Here is a 19,464-nt window from a genome sequence, read left to right as displayed (position 1 = left end):
CTGTAAATGGGACTGTTTTCTTTTTCTTTTTTTCAATGTTTATTTTTGAGACGGGGCGGGGAGGGGCAGAGAGAGAGAGAGAGGCAGACAGAATCTGAAGCAGGCTCCAGGCTCCGAGCTGTCAGCACACAGCCTGACACAGGGCTCTAACTCGTGAACCATGAGATCATGACCTGAGCTGATGTCGGATGCTTAACCGACTGAGCCACTCAGGTGTCCCGGGACTGTTTTCCTTAATTTCTCTTTCATTATCAGTGTATAGAAATACAACTGACTTTTGTATGTTGACTTTGTATCCTGCAACTTTACTGAAATCATTTATTGGTTCTAACAGTTTTTGGTGGAATCTTGAGGGGTTAGGGTCTTTGTGATTATCAAAGCTGTTGTCTCTGTTCTGGGTGGTTCCCAGTAGTTGAGGATGTGCCAAGATCTGTCAGTGTCCCAAAGTGGAGGATCATAGACAGCATGTAGGTGCAGGTGGATTAGAAGCTGAGCAGCTGGGAAAGTATGCAGTCATTTCCCTTCCAGAGAGAAGCTAGAAGGGCATTTCTGCATGCTCCCTCTCTGCTGAACCTGGAAATACAACCATAGATACGTTCTTACAACCATTTAAAAACTACTTTACTTGCTCCTGTGGGACTTGTGAACTTAAGCTCGTTTGGCTTTCAGAGCTAGGTGTTTTGAGGGCCCTAGTTGGGGGCACTGCACAAGGTCCAAACTTTCCAATGCTAGGATTTAGGGGTTCCCTATTGATTGTATGGTAGTGTACCTGGGGTGGGGTTTATGGTTTTTGTGTCCCAGCCTTTCCTATCTGTTTCCATGTGGGGGTTTTCTCATTCACCTGATGTGTAGAAGTCATTTAGTTTGTTTTTATTATTTCTTATTTTTATATTTCTCCGATGGAATTATTCTGTGTACATTCAGTGTGTCTGTAGGAGGAGGGAAATTCAGAAGTTTATTATGCTGTCACTTTGGTGCATTTGTTACTTATTTTATGTAACTTATTTTATGTTGTAATCCCATGTATTTCTTATTCTTACCAATATTATCCCATCTTTGGCCAGTGGAAGACTCTTCATATTGGCTCCTGAGCTCTTTTGATATCATCCTAGGAGGGTGTGATAACTTTCTTGCTGTCTTGTACACTAAGGTGTTCTGGACTGATGTGTATTTCATGCCTCCAAAAGTGGAAACAGCTATTTCTCCAAGAGACTGTATTTATCCAAGAGCTTCTTTTAATGGGAAATTTTATTTGAGGCCATAATCAAGGCATATTCACTGTTATTGGGCTGGTAGTTGTTTATACTCCCTTTTTGTTGAAAGAGCTTGGAAATGTATGCATGTATATGATGCTACACAGGTTCATACTAATATTTCTAACTATTTCAGGACTATATTTGTATCTCCTTTACACTGTGAATTCTGGTTATTGAGGTACAGAAGATGACAGAATTAAGAGATCTCATAATTACTCATTTACTTTATCCCCCATTACATATTCAACAATTGCAATATATCAATACCAGTACCACCATTACAAATTATGATTACTGAAAACAGTTAAAAAACTGGAGGAGACATATTCTATTCTAATTCTCTTCCCACTCCCCTTTCAATGGTTCATCCATATTTACATTGTCAGAGCATACCTTTGACAACTTATACCTTCTCTTCTTTAACTTTCATTTAGACTTGGTACTATAAATAAGCACATATTTAATGCTGATGAACTTGTCCAATGACAATGCCTTTCAAATCATCTTGGTTTTTCTGAATCTTGTTCTTGAGGGCATTCTTCTGGAAATATATATGGGAACAATATTCCTTGAGTTCTTTCATGTTAACAGGTTGTACCTGATGGTTATTATTTTTTTTAATGTTTATTTATTTTTGTGAGACAGAGAGACAGAGTGTGAGTGGTGGAGGGGCAGAGAGACAGGGAGACAGTATCTGAAGCAGGTTCCAGGCACTGAGCTGTCAGCCCAAAGCCCAATGCGGGGCTCGAACTTATGAGCCATGAGATCATGACCTCAGCTGAAGTTGAACGCTTAACTGACAGAGCCACCCAGGAGCCCCCCGTGATGGTCGTTTTTGTTGGATATAAAATCTTAGTTTACACTTTCTTTTCCTAAGCATCTTGTATATTTTGTACGTTACTTCATCTTGCATAAAATGTTGCTGTCTAAAAGTCTAATGACGGTCTAGATTTTTCCCTTGCTAGTCCTTTATAAAAAGATCTTTTTTGTCTAAATAACTAATGAATTTTTTTTCTTACTTTAAAGTCTAGTAATTTCACTAGTATGTGAAATTGGCAGTAGGCGGTTTCAAAAATTTTTTTGTAATTTTAGGGGAGTTTATTGGATTATTGTTCTTAGTGTTTGTTTGGTTCCCTGAATTTGGCATTCTTATTCTGAGACTTACATTTTTTTGTTATGTTAGAGCTTCTTTGTTTATCTTAAATATTTGACACTTTCCTCCTAATCCTTTTTAGAAAAAATTCTCTTCATTTAGATAAGATGCTTTAAATTTTCCTCCCTTTTCACCACCAATTTGGCATTATTTGTTTATTTGTTCTTGTGTTGTTTCTAATTTAGGCAATTTCTACAATGATCTTTTTCTCACTTTTAATTTTTTAATGTTTATTTATTTATTTTAGGTGGGGGGGGGGGGAAGAGAGAACACGAGTGGGTGAAGGGCAGAGAGAGAGAGAGAGAGAGACAGAGAATCCCAAGCTGGCTCTGTACTGTTAGTGCAGAGCCCAGCATGGGTCTTGAACTCATGAATGAGATCATCATCTGAGCTGAAATCAAGAGCTGGACACTTAAATGGCTTAAGTACCCTATTTCTAATTTTCTACCCTAATTTCTAATTTCTAATTTTTTCTTAAATGTTTTTCTCTAACTCTTGAATTCTATTATTTATGAAATAGGAAAAAAGAGCTTGAAAGGATATAAAATTTTAAATTTCTTTAAAGCACAACATATGAAACCTGGAGACATGTTATTATTTACTAATATGGCTAACAGTTATTTGGATATCTGTTATTATATCAATGTCTGTATGTTTAAAATTGCTGATGATTAAAAAATAAAAACAAAATATTCAATATGCACACTAGAACCTCACTTAAAAAATACATCTATATGCATATAATTTCTTTAAAAATCCCCAAAATATTTTACCCTAAAAAGAACACTGATTTTTTCATTAATTGTTTCTCCTTTATCTCTGGTTGTTGTAAATTTCAATGACCAATTTTTAACTACTGCAAATCAGTGTCCAAAAAAAACATCAAAATGGTAAGTTCCTATCTGAATTAATGCAAGGGTTCTTCTTTTAACTCTCACAGCAATTGAGCACTGAACACGCCAGTGAGAAAGACTGATCCAGCAAGGTGTAGTATAAAGCATCATGGAACATGGTACCTAAAACTTGTTCAGAAGTCTAGAAAGGATTTTCTTTTAACCACTGGCAGATACCTTCCCCAAATTAAGCTTTTCTGATAATGGGGTTTCAAACAAAATACGTTTCCCTAGCAAACGTTTTAATGAATGCTATTTGAATAGAAACTCCTTTATTTCCAAGTCGGAGGAGATTTATTTTAGAAAGTAGGCTTGCAGATTATCAACTGAAGTAAGTGTAAGTCTGTCGTAACAGTATTTTGTTACCAGTTATCATATTTGATTTAAAAACACATTTAAAAAGTCAGTATATTACAAGTGGACTCCCCCCAGCCACCTCCTTTGTCTCTTCTTAACACTCTATCATTTTATTGGCTTTAAAATATACTTCTTTTCTTTTCTCTTCTCTTTATTTTCCTTTCTTTTCTTTTCTTTTCTTTTCTTTTCTTTTCTTTTCTTTCTTTTTCTGGATTTCAAAATGCCAACATGTGGAATAGTCATCAATGGGAAACATATATGGGAAAACATATATTTTCCTCTTGAATAAACATATAGTACATTTTATTAGTCTTTTTTTGAAAGCCCTTTCTAAAATTATCATACCTTAAAATGAGCTGTGCATGATTAAATCAAGTATTGCACTTACATACATATGGGTAATTTAAGAGACCAAAGACTCAAGTCTTGATGTGAGTTTCTGATATTTCAGAAGGAAATCTTTTCATTGCAGACCAAGGATGGTCTTCTTTGAAAGCTAACCCAATAAAAGAAAACTACTGAACTGGGATTCAGGTCTTGTTTCTAGGCCTTTCTATATCTCTTGCTGCATATGTGATGATCTCTGGGCCTCAATTTACTCATCTGTGATAAGAACATGTAACATGACAGGATTTCTAATGTCTCTTCAAACTCAGAAGTGAAATTCCATTTTTCTCTTCAATGTTTTAATGCCTGATGGTTAAAATAGATATAATGCATAATCCAGCATTTTTTTATGCATTCTCACCATAAATGTATGTCTACTGTGTGCCAATCATAGCAAAGAAAAAGGCAAATAAAGACTCTTGTCCTCATAGAACTGACATTCTAATGGGGGGGCGGGCGATAAAGACAATGACAAATGTAGATAAATAAACTATGTAGTATAATTGAGTTTTGATGGGCTATGAGAGAAAACAAATTTGGAAGTAAATTTGGGGAGTGGGGCTTCTATTTTAAAAAGACTGGTCAAGGAAGACTTCACTGAGAAATTGACATTTGCACATAGGCTTGCAAGAGGGAAGAGAGCTGTCCATGCAGATATCTTGGAGAAGAGCTTTTTGAACAGAGAGAACAAATTCAAGACCTCTAGGTGCTTTCATAAGCTAAAATATGTGGACAATGTCTGTTCTGGAAATGTCCTCTGTAGGACAGCTGGGGTCATTTGTGATTGCTTTAAGAAATTGGAACAGAGGAAAGGGAAGAGACAAAGGAAGTTAATCATGATGATTAAGGGTCTGTACTTCATGTCACATGAGTAAAGTTTCAAGGAAGAGAGAACATTTATAGAAGAGAAAAACATGCCACAGAATGGGGAGGAAGAAAGATATTAGCTACCTCCAAAATTTAAAGTATTTTCATTGAAAAAACATTTACATAGCTTTTTCTATTCAACTCAAGAGGGACAGAAGTAAGAAAAATTAATAAAAGTCTTTACAGAGAGTTATATGAGCTAAATATAGAGAATAGGTTTCTAAGAGCTAAAGTAATTGAGAAATGTGGTTGGTGGTCATCAGAAGCATTTGGAGAATTAAAAAAAAATACAGATACCCAGTGACAAGTCGAGAGGTTCTGAGATTTAGTTGGTCTATGCTTGGCCAAAGGAATAGTTATTTTAAAAGTAGTCATTATTTTATATATTAATTTGTAAAAATATCTGTAATCCTGTAAAAAACATTCCTTGAGAATTTGAAAGCACAAGTAGGTTTGGGAACCAATTTCTTTGAGGCATAGTGAGTTCTTACTACAGACAATACTCAGGCAAAATAACTTCTTGCCAATAACCTCAGAAAGAAAATTCTCATATAGGGTGAAAAGCCAGAATAGGTGGCCTCTGAGATAGCTCCCAAATTTCAGATTTTATGATTCTACCACAATATGAAAATACAATAATATCAAAGCTGAGGTTGCTTAAATATTTGTTTCAGAATAATTCTTCTACTCATTATTTATAAAAAATTGATTACTTCAAAATCTATCCTATCACATGGTCATATAAGCATAAAAAGGAAATGTGACTAATTTAGTACTGATTTATGATATTGTGTTTATTTATAATTGTGCACAAGTAAATGGGAAGTGTCAGTGTCCATTTCTCTAGGTGCTTAATTGTTCTCCAATAAAAAGACTTAAAAAAAACCCCAAACGTTCACAAGTTCATATGTGCTTATTTCCAAGTCCTTATTTGAGATACAGGATATTCTCTGTTGCACTTCAGTAAAGTTTCAGTATTTTAACAATAACAAAAATAGTGACAATTTTGAGGCAATTCACAGAATTCTTTGGAGACATAATCCAAGTTCTCAAGAGCCTTGGGGAAGGAAGAAATGTACATGTGAAAATAACGTAAATGTACATAAAAAGTAAATACTGAATGGCAAGTTTAGAAAGCAGGTGTTAAAGCTTAAAGAAGGGACTTAAGAATTGGGATTCATCATAGAAGAATCAAAAAAATTCATAGGGTATTGGAGGCAAAATCATAGCTCTTTTGAAAGATGTATGAGGTTCTCCTTTTTACACCGGGAAATTCATGGGGGCGCCCGGGTGGCTCAGTCAGTTGGGCGTCTGACTTCGGCTTATGGTGGATTTGAGCCCCGCATCGGGCTCTGTGCTGACAGCTCAGTGCCTGGAGCCTGCTTTGGATTCTGTGTCTCCCTCTCTCTCTGCCCCTCCCCGGCTCACACTCTCTTTCTCTCTCTCAAAAATAAATAAACATTAAAAAAAATTTTTTTAAAAAGGGGGAAATTCATGTATTGGGGGAGGATAGGAAAGAAAATTTCCCTGTAATCACTTCCGACTATAAGATTCTATTTAAAAAATTTGAATACTATTTGTAGCTGTTGGATTGGATCAATTATTGAACTTAATTTTCCTATTGATGAATGGAAAATGGCAGGGGGGCATATTCTTTTAAAAACATATCAACTTACAAATTATTTAGCAAGTATGGGAGGGGAATACCCATATCCATCTTTTTAAAAAATAACCAGTTATTCTGAAACTATTGGTTAGTAGTAAGTAAATAACTAGTTACTACTAACTGGCTAATTACTAGTAATAAGCAATCAATAACTAATTGTTTAAATTTCATTTGATTTTTTCTGTACTTGCTTGAATACATAGTAACTCATTTTACTGAATATTTCCCACTTGTATTTTTAGAACAGATTCACTTTCCAACCAGTTTTGCTCCTTGGAGGCTGACTTGTATGAACTCCATCAACAGGCTCATTGGTTCTTTGGTTTCTGGTTGGGTTTGGCCATTGTAGAACATTAGCAGATCAGAGGGGGGTAGGAGAGGGAGGTTGGGGTATGTGTTCCTCTGGCTGCTTCCCTGCAGGGTTGAGGTGGGTAGAAGATCCCAACAAAGATCACAGCTCCTTTCAGGTGGCTTTTCACCCACCTTCCTCTGACTCAAGATTCTATAACCAGTCTCTACTCTGGGCCCTTTAGACCTAGGTGTTGTACTGACCTTCTGTTATTATCCCCACGGTAGGAGCGACTGTTCTATCCTTTGTGTTTTCTCTATACTCAACTAACTTCTTTGTAAGTACTCCTTTTATTCAACCCTGCTCAAATTGCCCATTTGAAATATGGCATTGGTCTCCCTGGGGACCTTACCAATATGTCCATTTAGTCTCCCTATTCAAAATTAGAAGAGGTCTATATGTAAGTGATCACAGGCCTGGAGGACCGAAACAGCTAATATCCAAAACTACATGAATGCGAAATTCACACTTCACAGGAAAAGCTTTTGAGCGATTTACATATATTTTTTTCTTTTGGGAGATCCTCATTATTCTTTAGAGTATTTATTTATTTATTTATTTATGATCAGTAAACCTCTCACGAGAGATACAAATCTATCTATGCATACAGGCCTGAGAACTGAAAATAAGCAAAAAGTGTCCTGTAAATCATTAAATAGTTGGGTATATTCCAGTTTAGAAAGCTGTATCCATGAAATGAATCATTATTGTCAATAATACTTATGTTTTAAAATGAAAAATGCAGAATGGCTTTGCCAGCAGTTAAATGGATTTTGTTTTTCTACGTCAACAAGTGAATGTATAGCTTTTTTTTTTATTTTGCTTTTGAGAATTGATGGTCAAGAGTTAAATAGGATCATGATGAGGAAGGAAAGAGATTGTATAGTAGGATCTTGGAATAGTCTTGCAATTCTGTCAGTGTGTTTCAGTTGAACCAATTTTCAATGAAAAGATATGATAACAGTAATTCAGAGGATTAAGGAATACCCTTTACCATAGGGTATTACTCATGTAGGTTTCCTTGTGTGAATTATTAATAGAACTCTAAATCTTCATAGCCATTTAGAAAAGTAGTAAAGCAACTCTTAAGAACAACTTCCATTATTGTTGTTTTGTTTGACTGAAGCAGACTTTACTGATCTCATGATAGAAATTTGTACATGTCACCTGAAAGTCACAAAGAACAAAAGAAAAAATACATAAAATGGATATCACCAAAATTAATACTTTTGTGCTTCAAAGACCAGCATGTAGGGAACGAAAAGGCAACTTAAGTAATGGGAGAAGAAAACTGAAAATCATAACTTGTATCTAGAATATATAAAGAATTCTTACAACTCAGGAATAAAGAAACAGCCCAATTTTAAAGTGGTTCAAGGATCTGGACAGACGATTTTCCAAAGAATGAACACATGGAAAGATCCTCAATATTAATAGCTATCCAGGAAATTCAAACGAAAACTACAATGAAATACTGCTTCACACACACTAGTGTGGTTAGAATAACAAAGTCTTATAATAACAAATAAAAAATTGTTGGCAGGGAAATAGGAGCCTGGAACCTTCATATGTTGCTGAATGTAAAGTGCTGCTGCTGCTTTGGGAAACAGTCTGGCAGTTTCTCAGATGTTTTAAACACAGAGTTACCATACGATCCAGCAATTCCACTTAATTACCCGAGAGAAATTAAAACATGTCCGCGCAAAAACTTGTGTGAATGTTTTATGAATGTTCACAGCAACATTATTCATATTAGCTGAAAAGTGGTAACAACACAAATGCCCATCAGCTGATGAATGAATAGGCAAAAAGTGGTATATCCATACAATGGAATATTACGTGGGTGTAAAAAGAAATGAGGTATTGGTATGGCCACAACATGGGTGAGCCTTGAAAACCTCATACTAAATGAAAAAAGCTGGTCACAGAGGGCTATAATGTAAGATTCCACTTAAAGGGAATGTTCAGAACAGGCAAATATATGGGCAGAGAATGTAGATTAGTAGGGCTGAGGGTAGGGGATCTTCAGGCATCACGGGTGATGGCTATATGGTATAGGGCTTCTTTGTGGGGTAATGGTTTACAATGGTTGAAAATTGAGTATGGTGATGAATGCACAACTCTGTGAACATACTGAAAGCCTTCAGATTATACACTTTAAATGGATGAATTATATGATATGTTAATTATATCTCAATGAAGTTGTTTGTTTTTTAAACAAAATAAAATTCTAAAAGTGTCAATCAGAGAATTCCAGTCAAAATGCCCTTTGTTGAGCATGGATGATTTCACAAGTCACCTGCATTTTTTCATTTTGAAAATGAAGATTTGGCTATGATTATCTTTCCTGTAAGCTTCCATTCTGCCTAGTTTTATAATCATTTTGCTATTTATGTTTAGTGTAATATCAGGTAATGATTAAACATTGGTAAACTGGCATACTTAAGGTCTCTTAGCCCTTAAATCTTGAAGTCTCATAGAACAAGTGTTGTTTACATTAATACACTGACACTATTACATCAAACTATTTAGCTAAAATAAGATACACTGAAATATAAACAATATGCCCTTTCATTTTTCTATTTTAATTTTCTATTCTTTTCTTTTTTTTAATGTTTATTTTGAGAGAGAGAGGGAGAGAGAGCATGAGTGGGGGGAGGGGCAGAGAGCAAGAGGAGAAAGAGAATCCCAAGCAGGCTCCTTGCTGTCAGCACAGAGCCCAAAGTGGGACTCAATCTCACGAACTTTGAGATCACGACCTGAGCCAAAATCAAGAGTTGGCCACTTAAACGACCGAGACACCCAGGCGCCCCTATATTCGGTATTTTCATAGCAAGAGAAAAGTCTCAGGTAAAGAGTAGTCACTTTCATGATCAAATGTTTCCCTTAAGTCCATTCGTTTTCATTTTCTTCCATAAACATGGACTAATTAGTCTGCACTGGGCGGGGAAGAGTAGGGGGGCGGGGGTGCTAACTTGAGAGTTACCTTTTGTTGGATAGAAGTACAACCTTATATAAGGAGCGAATGAGTATTTGACCCCTTATTAACAGAAGACATCACGCTGAATGGTTTACATATGGTATTAGGTCCTCACAACAATCCTATATTGCAGATTTCATCATTACCATTTAATAGAGAAAAAATCTGAACTTAGGGAAGGTGAATGCTTTGCTGAAGTCAGAGAGTTAATTTTATGAATAGGGATAAGAATATTTTTCTTTCTCTAAAGCTCATTCTCTTTCTCTACTAGTGTGTTTTATGTCTTATGCCTGCTGTGGCAGAGCACGTAGGTTCCCTTGGTAGGTTTTGCCGCAATGTCTTTCTGGGTCAGGCAGATTTCAGAAATGAGAAAACATTCTAACCCTTACCTACAAACCTTTTCAGAAATGGAGCATTTGACTTACACAGCCCATGTCCCCCACGGTGACATTTTGTTGTTATTTTTAAACAATTTCCTTAGAATTGCACTATTTCTTTGTCCACTGTAGAGCAATGACAATGTTTTCAAAAGCGTTCTAATATTAGCAGCTGCCCTACATCTTTTAAACCCTTCACTGTTCTGTGAATGTAGGTTATTACCAACATTATTTCCTTTCTGATTTTTGTTCTGTATTTAGCCAGCTGATTATGAAATCTACACATCAATGAACAATGTCTTTATATCTTAAATGTCTGGGCAAATATCAGAATGGGGTTGTTGCTATGTTCTCAAACTTTACATAATGCTCGACATGCCTCGCATGTATTGGGGATTGCCCTTTTTATTAAAGAGTTATTATTATGCAGTGCATCCCATGTTCATTATCAATTCTTCTCTTGTTTACTCAGAACAAGGAAAAGAATAAATGAAGAATAAAGCAATCAAATGATCACATGGGTGAGTGGCAGGATACAGGGGAAGTGGAAAAATTAGGCTTGGATTTTAAAAGACAGATTTTTTTTGGCTACATAAACGACATTATAGGAGATAGGAGGAAAAAAACAAGTAGGTCGGAAGAAAAATAATTTTACACTTTGAAGCCAATTTATATTTTCATTCTGCCTGTCTTAGTGGGTTTTAACACACTACCCAAAGAGTCAAGACTATAAATTAAATTATGTGCAAAGGATAAGATTTTTCTAACTTAAGCTTCAGCCATGAAGAAATCAGATATTTTCCTATAAGGAAAAACTAATTCCTCAGGGAAGGATAATTGGACCATTGATATATTTTACCTTGCCCTTTTTATTTCAATATATGGCAAGATAAAAAGATTTATATCCTCTCACTAGAAAAGCAATCATAAATACCGAATCACATTGGGGAAATATTTTGTTTTCCAAGTGGTTATCTGTTTTAACGTATCTACCACTAGTTCACATGGTCAAAGGAAAATCGTAGAGGGTGTGGATTTACAGCTGTGATTTGGGAAACTATGTACATTCCAAAAGGTGAAGATGTAAACACATTTTTCCCCAGAATAATTACTGACTCTAGTATTTGAGCTAAGACATTGGTCAGTCAGTTCTTAAAACCATTAAATGATCTCACATATGAGGGAAAAGAATTCAAACAGTTAATATTAATTGGTGCTTTTAGCCAAGAATAATATTTGAAAAGAAATTGTTCAATAGAAAGTTTTCCAACAGGGTATTTAGGTTTGTTTTGTTGTATTTAACAAGATGTTATTTACGAGATCCAGTGTATGGCCAAGTCTTTGTGATTTAAGGAGTTTCAATCTGATTAGTTTTTCATTCCTATATTGTTAGTCTGCCCTTTGTCTCTCTTACATCTTGTTAGCAACAATCTTACTCCCAGAGAAAGTGAGCGCAGAAGGAGAGACAGCAGTAAATCATAAATCTTCACTAAGCTGAAGATACACAGGTTTAAGAGAAACCTCTGGGCTTTATGACAAACTACCCAGTTTTCCATTGTTGCAGATAATTGGAAACTGATATGATAACATGATTTCATTTTCCACAAATCTTCCCAGTGTCAATAACTATTGTATTTTTCGACGATCTCCTCAGGTAATCTTAGTCCTAGAAAGGGATTCTATTACACAATCTGTGCCCATCCATGTGCCCTTACCCTAGGTGTACCCGGAAGGTCCAGGTCTTCCTGCGTATTTTTGTCTGAAGAACCTTTCTAGTCTCCTCTGCAGCAAGGCCTGCATGAAGAGCAAGGGAGTCAATCTCTCAGGAACCACCCCCAATTCCATTTTTCCTTGCCTTATGGTGGAACAGTTTTGAATTGTCCTACATACTCTCTCAGTGGTCCCCAGCAGGATTGAGCCCCAGTTGCCCACAGAGTTAATTATCTTATTAACACGCCTTTCTTTCTGTGCTTCCCTTTCTCTTCTGCCTTACCTCTCTATCCTTTATGTTGCTTCCTGGGCCACCTCCCAAATAAACTATTTGCCTCCAAATTGTCTCGAATGTTTTTATTCGAGACAAAATTATTAAAATTTTTCGGAAGGGCACCAAAGTTAGGATAGTGATTCAGATATTGCCTTCTCTATTTATATGAGATGGCCAGAAAAGGCAAAAAGTAGGTAAGTGGTGACCTAGGGCTGGATGTGGGAACAGGGATTAATCATAAATGGCTACGAGAGGTCTTACTGCAGGGATGCAGGTAAAAGCATTCTAAAACTGATACGGTGACGGTAGAACTGTTCAATAAGGTTACTAAAATCATTGAATTGTACACTTGGAATGAGTGAGTTTTATGATATGCAAAATATATTTTCATAAAGTTCCTAAAAATTACCTTATTTCACATGAATAGATGGCAAGGTCCAGAGAGGTAAAGTGCTCAAAGTTACACAGCAAATATATGTCAGGGAAAAGAAGCGCATTTCAGGCCATTTGATTATTCTGAGAAATAGCATTCATCTTTGGATTAATCACCTTGCTTTAACTCATTAAAAATTAAAGTACATGAAAAAAGTGAAAAAGCACCAGTTATACCAAGTATCAATACATTTATGAAGCTAATTAGTATAATTATCATTTAGTTAGTGCTCACTTTATGCTAAATGATTTGCCTGCACTATCTCAATTTCACAATGGACCATAAGGTAGGCATAATCATTACCCTCTACTTACACGTGGGGAAATAGAGCATGAGAGAAAGTAAGGAACTTGTCAATGGTCACATAACTCACATGAGGCTTAGTGGGAATTCATCCATGGTGGTCTGACATCAGAGCATATGCCTGTAATTACTACATTATACTGCTTTTGCTGGTAACTAGGATTTATAGCTCTTACCACTCCAGCATGACCAAAGGAAGAGAAAGCTCCATACCTCACTGTTGAGTTTATTTATTTGCTGCTTGGTCTCCTCTGCTTTGATGAAGAGGACAGCAGCTCCAATCTCTGAGTCTGAAAAGTGTAACACACACAGAATGGGTCCTTTAGTACTAAACTTCATATGTGAGGATTAAGGCAGTTGAAATGGGTAAGGAAACCTAAGCTACTGCCTTTAACTCTTCCTGATGCCTGTGCACTGTAGGTTCTGTCTCCCTGGGATTGAACATGCTTCTAGTAATCCTCTGGATCCTGTCTGATACACGCCTTGAAACTGGGCACGTATCATGGTGGGGACCATGACCTCACTGATGGGATGTGTCCATGGCAAATCACCACCATGTTTCAAGATGACACATTTCCTCTTTTGTTTTTAAGTTTTTTTTAAATGTTTATTTATTCTTGAGAGAGAGAGAGACAGAGAGACAGAGAGACAGAGAATGAGCAGGAGAGGGGCAGAGAGAAAGGGAGACACAGAATTGAAAGCAGGCTCCAGCTCTGAGCTGTCAGCACAGAGCCCGACACGGGGCTCGAACTCACAAGCCATGAGATCATGACCTGAGCCGAAGTCGGACGCTCAACTGACTGAGCCACACAGGTGCCTGACATTTCCTCTTTTTTGACCATTCTCTAAAAATATATCAGAGCCAATGACTAAACCATAGAAAAGGGATGTTCTGTTCCTCCTCCTCTTTTTCTCCCCTAAATATTGATTCCTGTGTCCATTACAGCCTCCCCACCCCTACCCCGCCGCCACCCAACTTCTATTTCAGGTGCTAAACTCTACTGCAGATTTCCTATCTCTTCCTGAATTGCTCTAAAAGATAATTTCTCCCATTTTCTGGTTCTCTTATCTCCACTTTTTTTTTTTAAACCTTGTTCTTCCAAATACATTTATTTCTGTCAGGGACAAAAGTACAGATAAATCGTTGCTAGCTGGAGTAGAAAGGATATATATATATATATATATATATATATATACATACATACATATATATATATGTATATATATATATATATATATATATATAATTTTCATTTTGCAAAGTTAATCTATTAATTCAATGAATGATTAGAGAACATATATGGTAGGCTAAGCCTCCTTTAGAGGAGAGAACAATGAATAAAGAAAATCTAATTGACCCTCATGGAGTTTAGAATCTAGCAGGGAAAAGAGACATTTAAATGGCAATTAGGTAATAGGTTTGAATTTCACATTAAGGGTAATAGGAAGCCCTGTCAGTGTTTTACGCATAGGATCAGAGTTATAAGAATAAATTTGTATTTTTAAAAATGTTTACTCTGAATGGAGAGCAGTGTGAGACCAGGGAAGAGACTCTGGTAGCAAAGCAGGCAAGAGATGGATGTGGCAAGGAAAAATATGGTGGCAGTAAGGATACAAAATCTTAGAATTGAGGGATATTTACGAGATAGAGCTAAGAAAATCTGTTGCTTGAGGGCATGAGTATTGGGCTACATACTGGGAAGAGGAGAAGAGAAGGCTAAGGAGATGGTGGGAGCAGAAATAGGTGGATAGACATGGTGAGGTTCTGTGCATCATCTCCAGGTCTAGGTGAGTCAATAAGGAAAACGTCCGGTTGGGACCTTCCATCAACTTTCGCAGCAAATACATCAGTGTGGCTATATGCTTTCTGTGCCTCTTTCCCCAGAGTAATATCAGCACATGTAAGTCAACTGAATGAATGAATCAGGATTGCTCACTGACATCTGCACTCCTTTCCCTGTCTTCCATTCCCCCTACACACCTCCCCTCCCCCACCCCACAGCAAGGAGGCTTGCAAGGACCCTTCCGTTTCCCTAGACGATAATGAGGGCCAGGAAAGACTGCTGAGATGGAATACTGCAATTCCACCAAAAGGAGACACACACACACACCCAGGACCGTACATTCAAAAGTCTTTACTGGGCTTGGCTTTGTTCATGGAGGGATTCACTAATTAGTAATGGATCCTGACACAAGGATCTCAGAGCTGAGTGGGAAGGGGAGGACAGAGCTGGCAGGGGACTGCTGGCCTTTCATCTTACAGTTTTCTGGTAATTGTTTTGGATAGCCTATGCTTGTTCAATAGTCTCCCTTTATTAACTACAGGTGCGTCTTCTTTACAATTTCTTTGTCATTCCGGCCTTCATTATGTTGACAGATTACTTTTTATGGGCAATGAGCTCAAGAAGGCAAGGGAGAGAGAGGAATCTGGGTTGGGTTTGGGAGTACCCTTACATTAATCTACCATTGCTAGAGCACAGTGCTTCATATAGATCTCCCTCATTTCCAGCCTTCAAACATCCTTCTGAAGTTGTTTTATCCTTTGACAAAATGCAAATACAGGATCTCTCCTCAAGAAGTTGGATAAATATAACCTATGTTCCTATGGTATACAACCAACACAGCTTTTCTTCTTGGTAATGTTATTTTTGTGGATTAATCTGCATCTATCCTCAGAAAACATGGTCACCCTTTAATGAATAGCAGACATTTGAGTCTCCTAACACACCATTTACCTGGGCTGGTAAATGGCAGGGCATCTAGGCTGGACAGAGGAACAATTACAAATGATATCTTAATAACTTGGAGATGGCATAGGCTCAAATCAAATTTTTCCATGGCATGGGTAAAGTTCTAACATGTGGGAAATACTCAGAGAATGTGAAGGCAAAAAAGGGTCAATGCCAAACATTACAAGTTAAAAAGAAATACCACCCCTTGACAGAAGACTAAATATAGAGCTTACCTCCTAGAGGAGGAGAAACTCTGGGCTCTGGTCTGAGGCGTTCAGAGCCGAAGTCAAAAGTCTGGCTTTCCTCACTGCTGTTTCCATCTTCAATTCCATCAACGATCCTGTTTAAAATAAAGGAAATTGGCTAGTTGTGCATTTTTGCTTATAGGTTCCAGTATTTCTAGGAGACTTAAAAATATTGTATTGATTTCTAAATTCTGCAGTCTCTAAAGCTGTGCTCTCCAATATGGTAGCCATTAGCTTTGTATGGCTATTGAGCACCTGAAATGTGGCTCATGCAAGTTGAGCTGTGCTGTAAGCATAAAATGCACATTAGATTTTGAATATTTGAGTAAAAAATGCAAATGGTTTTATTAGTAAAATTTTACTATTATTTACACTTGAAATTAATTATTTGGGGCATAGTGAGTCAAATAAAATATATTATTAAAATTAACTTCACTTGTGTATGTGGGTTTTTTGTTTTGTTTGTTTTTTAAAAATGTGGCTACTAGAAAATTTAAAGTTACATATGTGCCTCACAATTTTAGCTCACATTATATTTCTATTGGACAGAAATGCTGTAGAATTTGCAAGCTTATTTATTCTTAGATTCAACACCTTAAGCTACTGAAGTCCTCTTCTCTGAATTCATATTAAATCACCACTTCATCCAGAATTAAAATCTTTTAACCTAATTATTATGGCATCACATTAAATAACCTTGACGACACCTTTACTCTGAACCTGGACAAAACTCTGAAGTAAGAGTTAAAGAATTTCATATAAACGACTATTAGGACTTTGGCTAGTCTTCTTTCCTTGCTAAATGCTATTTAATGCACTCATTATTTAAAAAATATAAGTCTTTTGTAGAAAACATAAATATAAAAGTAACAAAATTAGAAAATAAAAATCACCTGTAATGCACCACTACTGTTAGCATTTTGATGTATGTCCTCACAATCTTTTTCTATATATAAAAGGAAAAATGTTCTTCTTATAAGTTCAGGATAAACCTTTCTTTTTCAGTTCTGATATATTTCCCCCCTATTTAAAATTTCCTGTCTTTCTTCTTATTACAAATTTAGGAAGGAGAAGAGTAAGGCAATGTTTTCAAATTACCATCCTCAACTGAATTCCTGAACTTCTAAGTGTGTTTTGCTTATTTAAAAAAAAAAATCTCTCTCAATGGATGAATTGTGTTCTTCAAAAGAGTAGCTAAATATATTTAGAAATATCACTTGCTTCACAAGTAGAAAAATAGAATTTGAATACAGATTTCCAAACTTAATCTCTGAGATTTTGGACAAAATAGTATAGATAATATGAACTACTTTACAGGACTCTTGAGAAGACTAAATGAAATTACCTAGCAGAGGACATGGGACATAGGAAGCACTCAGTATTTTTTTTTTCTTGCTTCTATTTATTGTCAGCTATGATGTGATTTTTTACTGTTGCTTTTATGCTCCATAGACCACTTCTTTCACATTTCTGAGTCAGGATTTTTCAGCCTCTCAATCATCTTTAGTTAATCCTAAAGAGAATTTTTAAAATTAAAAATAGAGCTATGCTGTGTTACCTACGGAAGAGGCCAGAAATGAAAGTAAGCTTCAGTTATCCACAATGATAAAGAAAATAGTATTGAGAATGAACATCAACACTTAGGTAGAGCTAAATGGATGAAGGGAGTGAAGAAGGCCTTCTGAACATTCAATGGACCCTTTCAAGAATATAACTAAAACTATTGTCATACTGTACACACCTCCACGCAGAAGCAAAATTTACACACAAAATTCAGGAAAGCGGAAGAACCCAGGCTAGGAAGCTGTGTGGTTGAGAGGCCCAGAGGGCTGAATAATTTACTAACTAGGTACCAATTTGAATAAAAGGCAGCCATTTTTACCTAGGAAAGAATTATATGATGTGATTCTTACCTTGGACTGAGGTCTGGGGGTCCAGAACTATTCAAAGCTGAAAGTTGCAATTTCAAGTTTCTCTCTTTCCTTTTTCCATGGTTAGGGGGGTCAGTTTCCTGTTTGTTTTTTGGGGAATTTGAACTGGAGACTCTGATAGGTGAGTGAAACGGCACTGTTCCTGAGGCCAGCTGCTTCAAGCTCAAGCCTAGATAGCTTTTACTGCTTCCCACCTTCTTGCTGCGTGAAGAGGAGGATCCCCTTGTGTAGATGGGAGACAGGGAGGCTGTCTCTTCTTCCTCCCCTTCCTCCTCCTCTTCCTCATCTTCCACAATGGACGGGAGTCTTTTGTTGATGCTGCCATTTCCCTTGGGCTCTGACTAAATCAGTGATAACATAGATTAGTACAGATTGCAAAGGCCGCTTGAGAGGAATATCATTCATGCTGGTGGTCCTATCGAAACAACGTCAAATCTTTTAGAAACTTACGTCTCATGAAAACTTAAGACTTTGCAGATTTTGCTATTATTTATTCAGGTGTTCAATGTCTCGCCATTTCTGCTATTCCCCGGGTTTACCCTCTCTGCTATCCTGGTGTTGGTCGGCTAACACCTCTCTTGGTCTTCTTAAACTGTCCTGGTGGGAAGGGTGCATTTTACCAGCTTGGCATCTAGATTTTAATCAGTCTGTCATCGGTAATAGGATATGATGGCATGCTGTTAGGAGTAAGGACATTTTCAATTTTACTGGAAGGTCTTGGGCCTTGTTATTTTAAAGTTATGGGGTCTTCAGTGGAACTTTATATGGAGGTCAACCAGAAAAGTATATTATCTTTGAGAATAAAAACCTTTCCTATTTTGGATCAGATAGATGGAGTAAGATCCACGGCATCCACAGCTACTCTGCTTCCTGCTATCTTTACTTTCAGATGTCAGTTGGAAGGAAATGGAGCAAACCATTTGGCCTGCTCCCCTTGAGAACCTTGGGAAAGGAAGAAGTCTTGCTAAACCCCATCTTAGACTCTGGTTCCATCCATGTTGTTGGAAATGGCAAGATTTAATTCTTTTTGATGGCTCAGTAATATTCCATTGTGTGTGTGTGTGTGTGTGTGTGTGTGTGTATACACAAACCACATCTTCTTTATCCATTCATCAGTATATGGACATTTGGGCTCTTTCCATAATTTGGCTATTGTTGATAATGCTGCTATAAACACTGGGGTGCATGTGCCCCTTCTTATCTGGGGTTTGTATCCTTTAGATAAATATTTAGTCATGCAATTGTTGGACTGTAGGGTAGTTCTATTTTTAGGATGGAACTAGAGTGTATTATGCTAAGCAAAATAAGTCAGAGAAAGACAAAGGACAAATACCATATGATTTCACCTATATGTGGAATTTAAGAAACAAAACAGATGAACAGAGGAGAAGGGAAGGAAAAACAAAATAAGATAAAAACAGAGAGGAGGCAAACCATAAGAGTCTCTTAACTATAGAGAACAAAATGAGGGTTGCTGGAGGGGAGGTGGGTGGGGTGACAGGCTAAACAGGTGATGGGCATTAAGGAGGGCACTTGTTGAGATGAGCACTG

At 36.8% G+C, this 19,464-nt stretch overlaps 1 protein-coding gene across 1 annotated transcript in view; it reads right to left on the bottom strand.

Moving 5' to 3' along the window:
• Positions 1-19,464, bottom strand: part of KCNH8 (potassium voltage-gated channel subfamily H member 8) — a 352,744-nt gene that overhangs the window by 10,636 nt on the left and 322,644 nt on the right. Inside the window, exons 13-15 of the mRNA XM_053221505.1 lie at positions 17,896-18,254; positions 15,971-16,077; positions 13,219-13,295 (exon numbers count right to left, since the gene is read on the bottom strand). Coding sequence (XP_053077480.1) covers positions 13,219-13,295; positions 15,971-16,077; positions 17,896-18,254 — 543 coding nt within the window. The remainder of the gene's footprint in view (positions 1-13,218; positions 13,296-15,970; positions 16,078-17,895; positions 18,255-19,464) is intronic.

The sequence above is a fragment of the Acinonyx jubatus genome, chromosome C2 (assembly GCF_027475565.1).
Source record: "Acinonyx jubatus isolate Ajub_Pintada_27869175 chromosome C2, VMU_Ajub_asm_v1.0, whole genome shotgun sequence".
In the NCBI taxonomy this organism is placed as follows: Eukaryota; Metazoa; Chordata; class Mammalia; order Carnivora; family Felidae; genus Acinonyx; species Acinonyx jubatus.
Note: the sequence above shows the minus strand (reverse complement) of the source record. Positions and strands in the feature narration are given on the sequence as shown.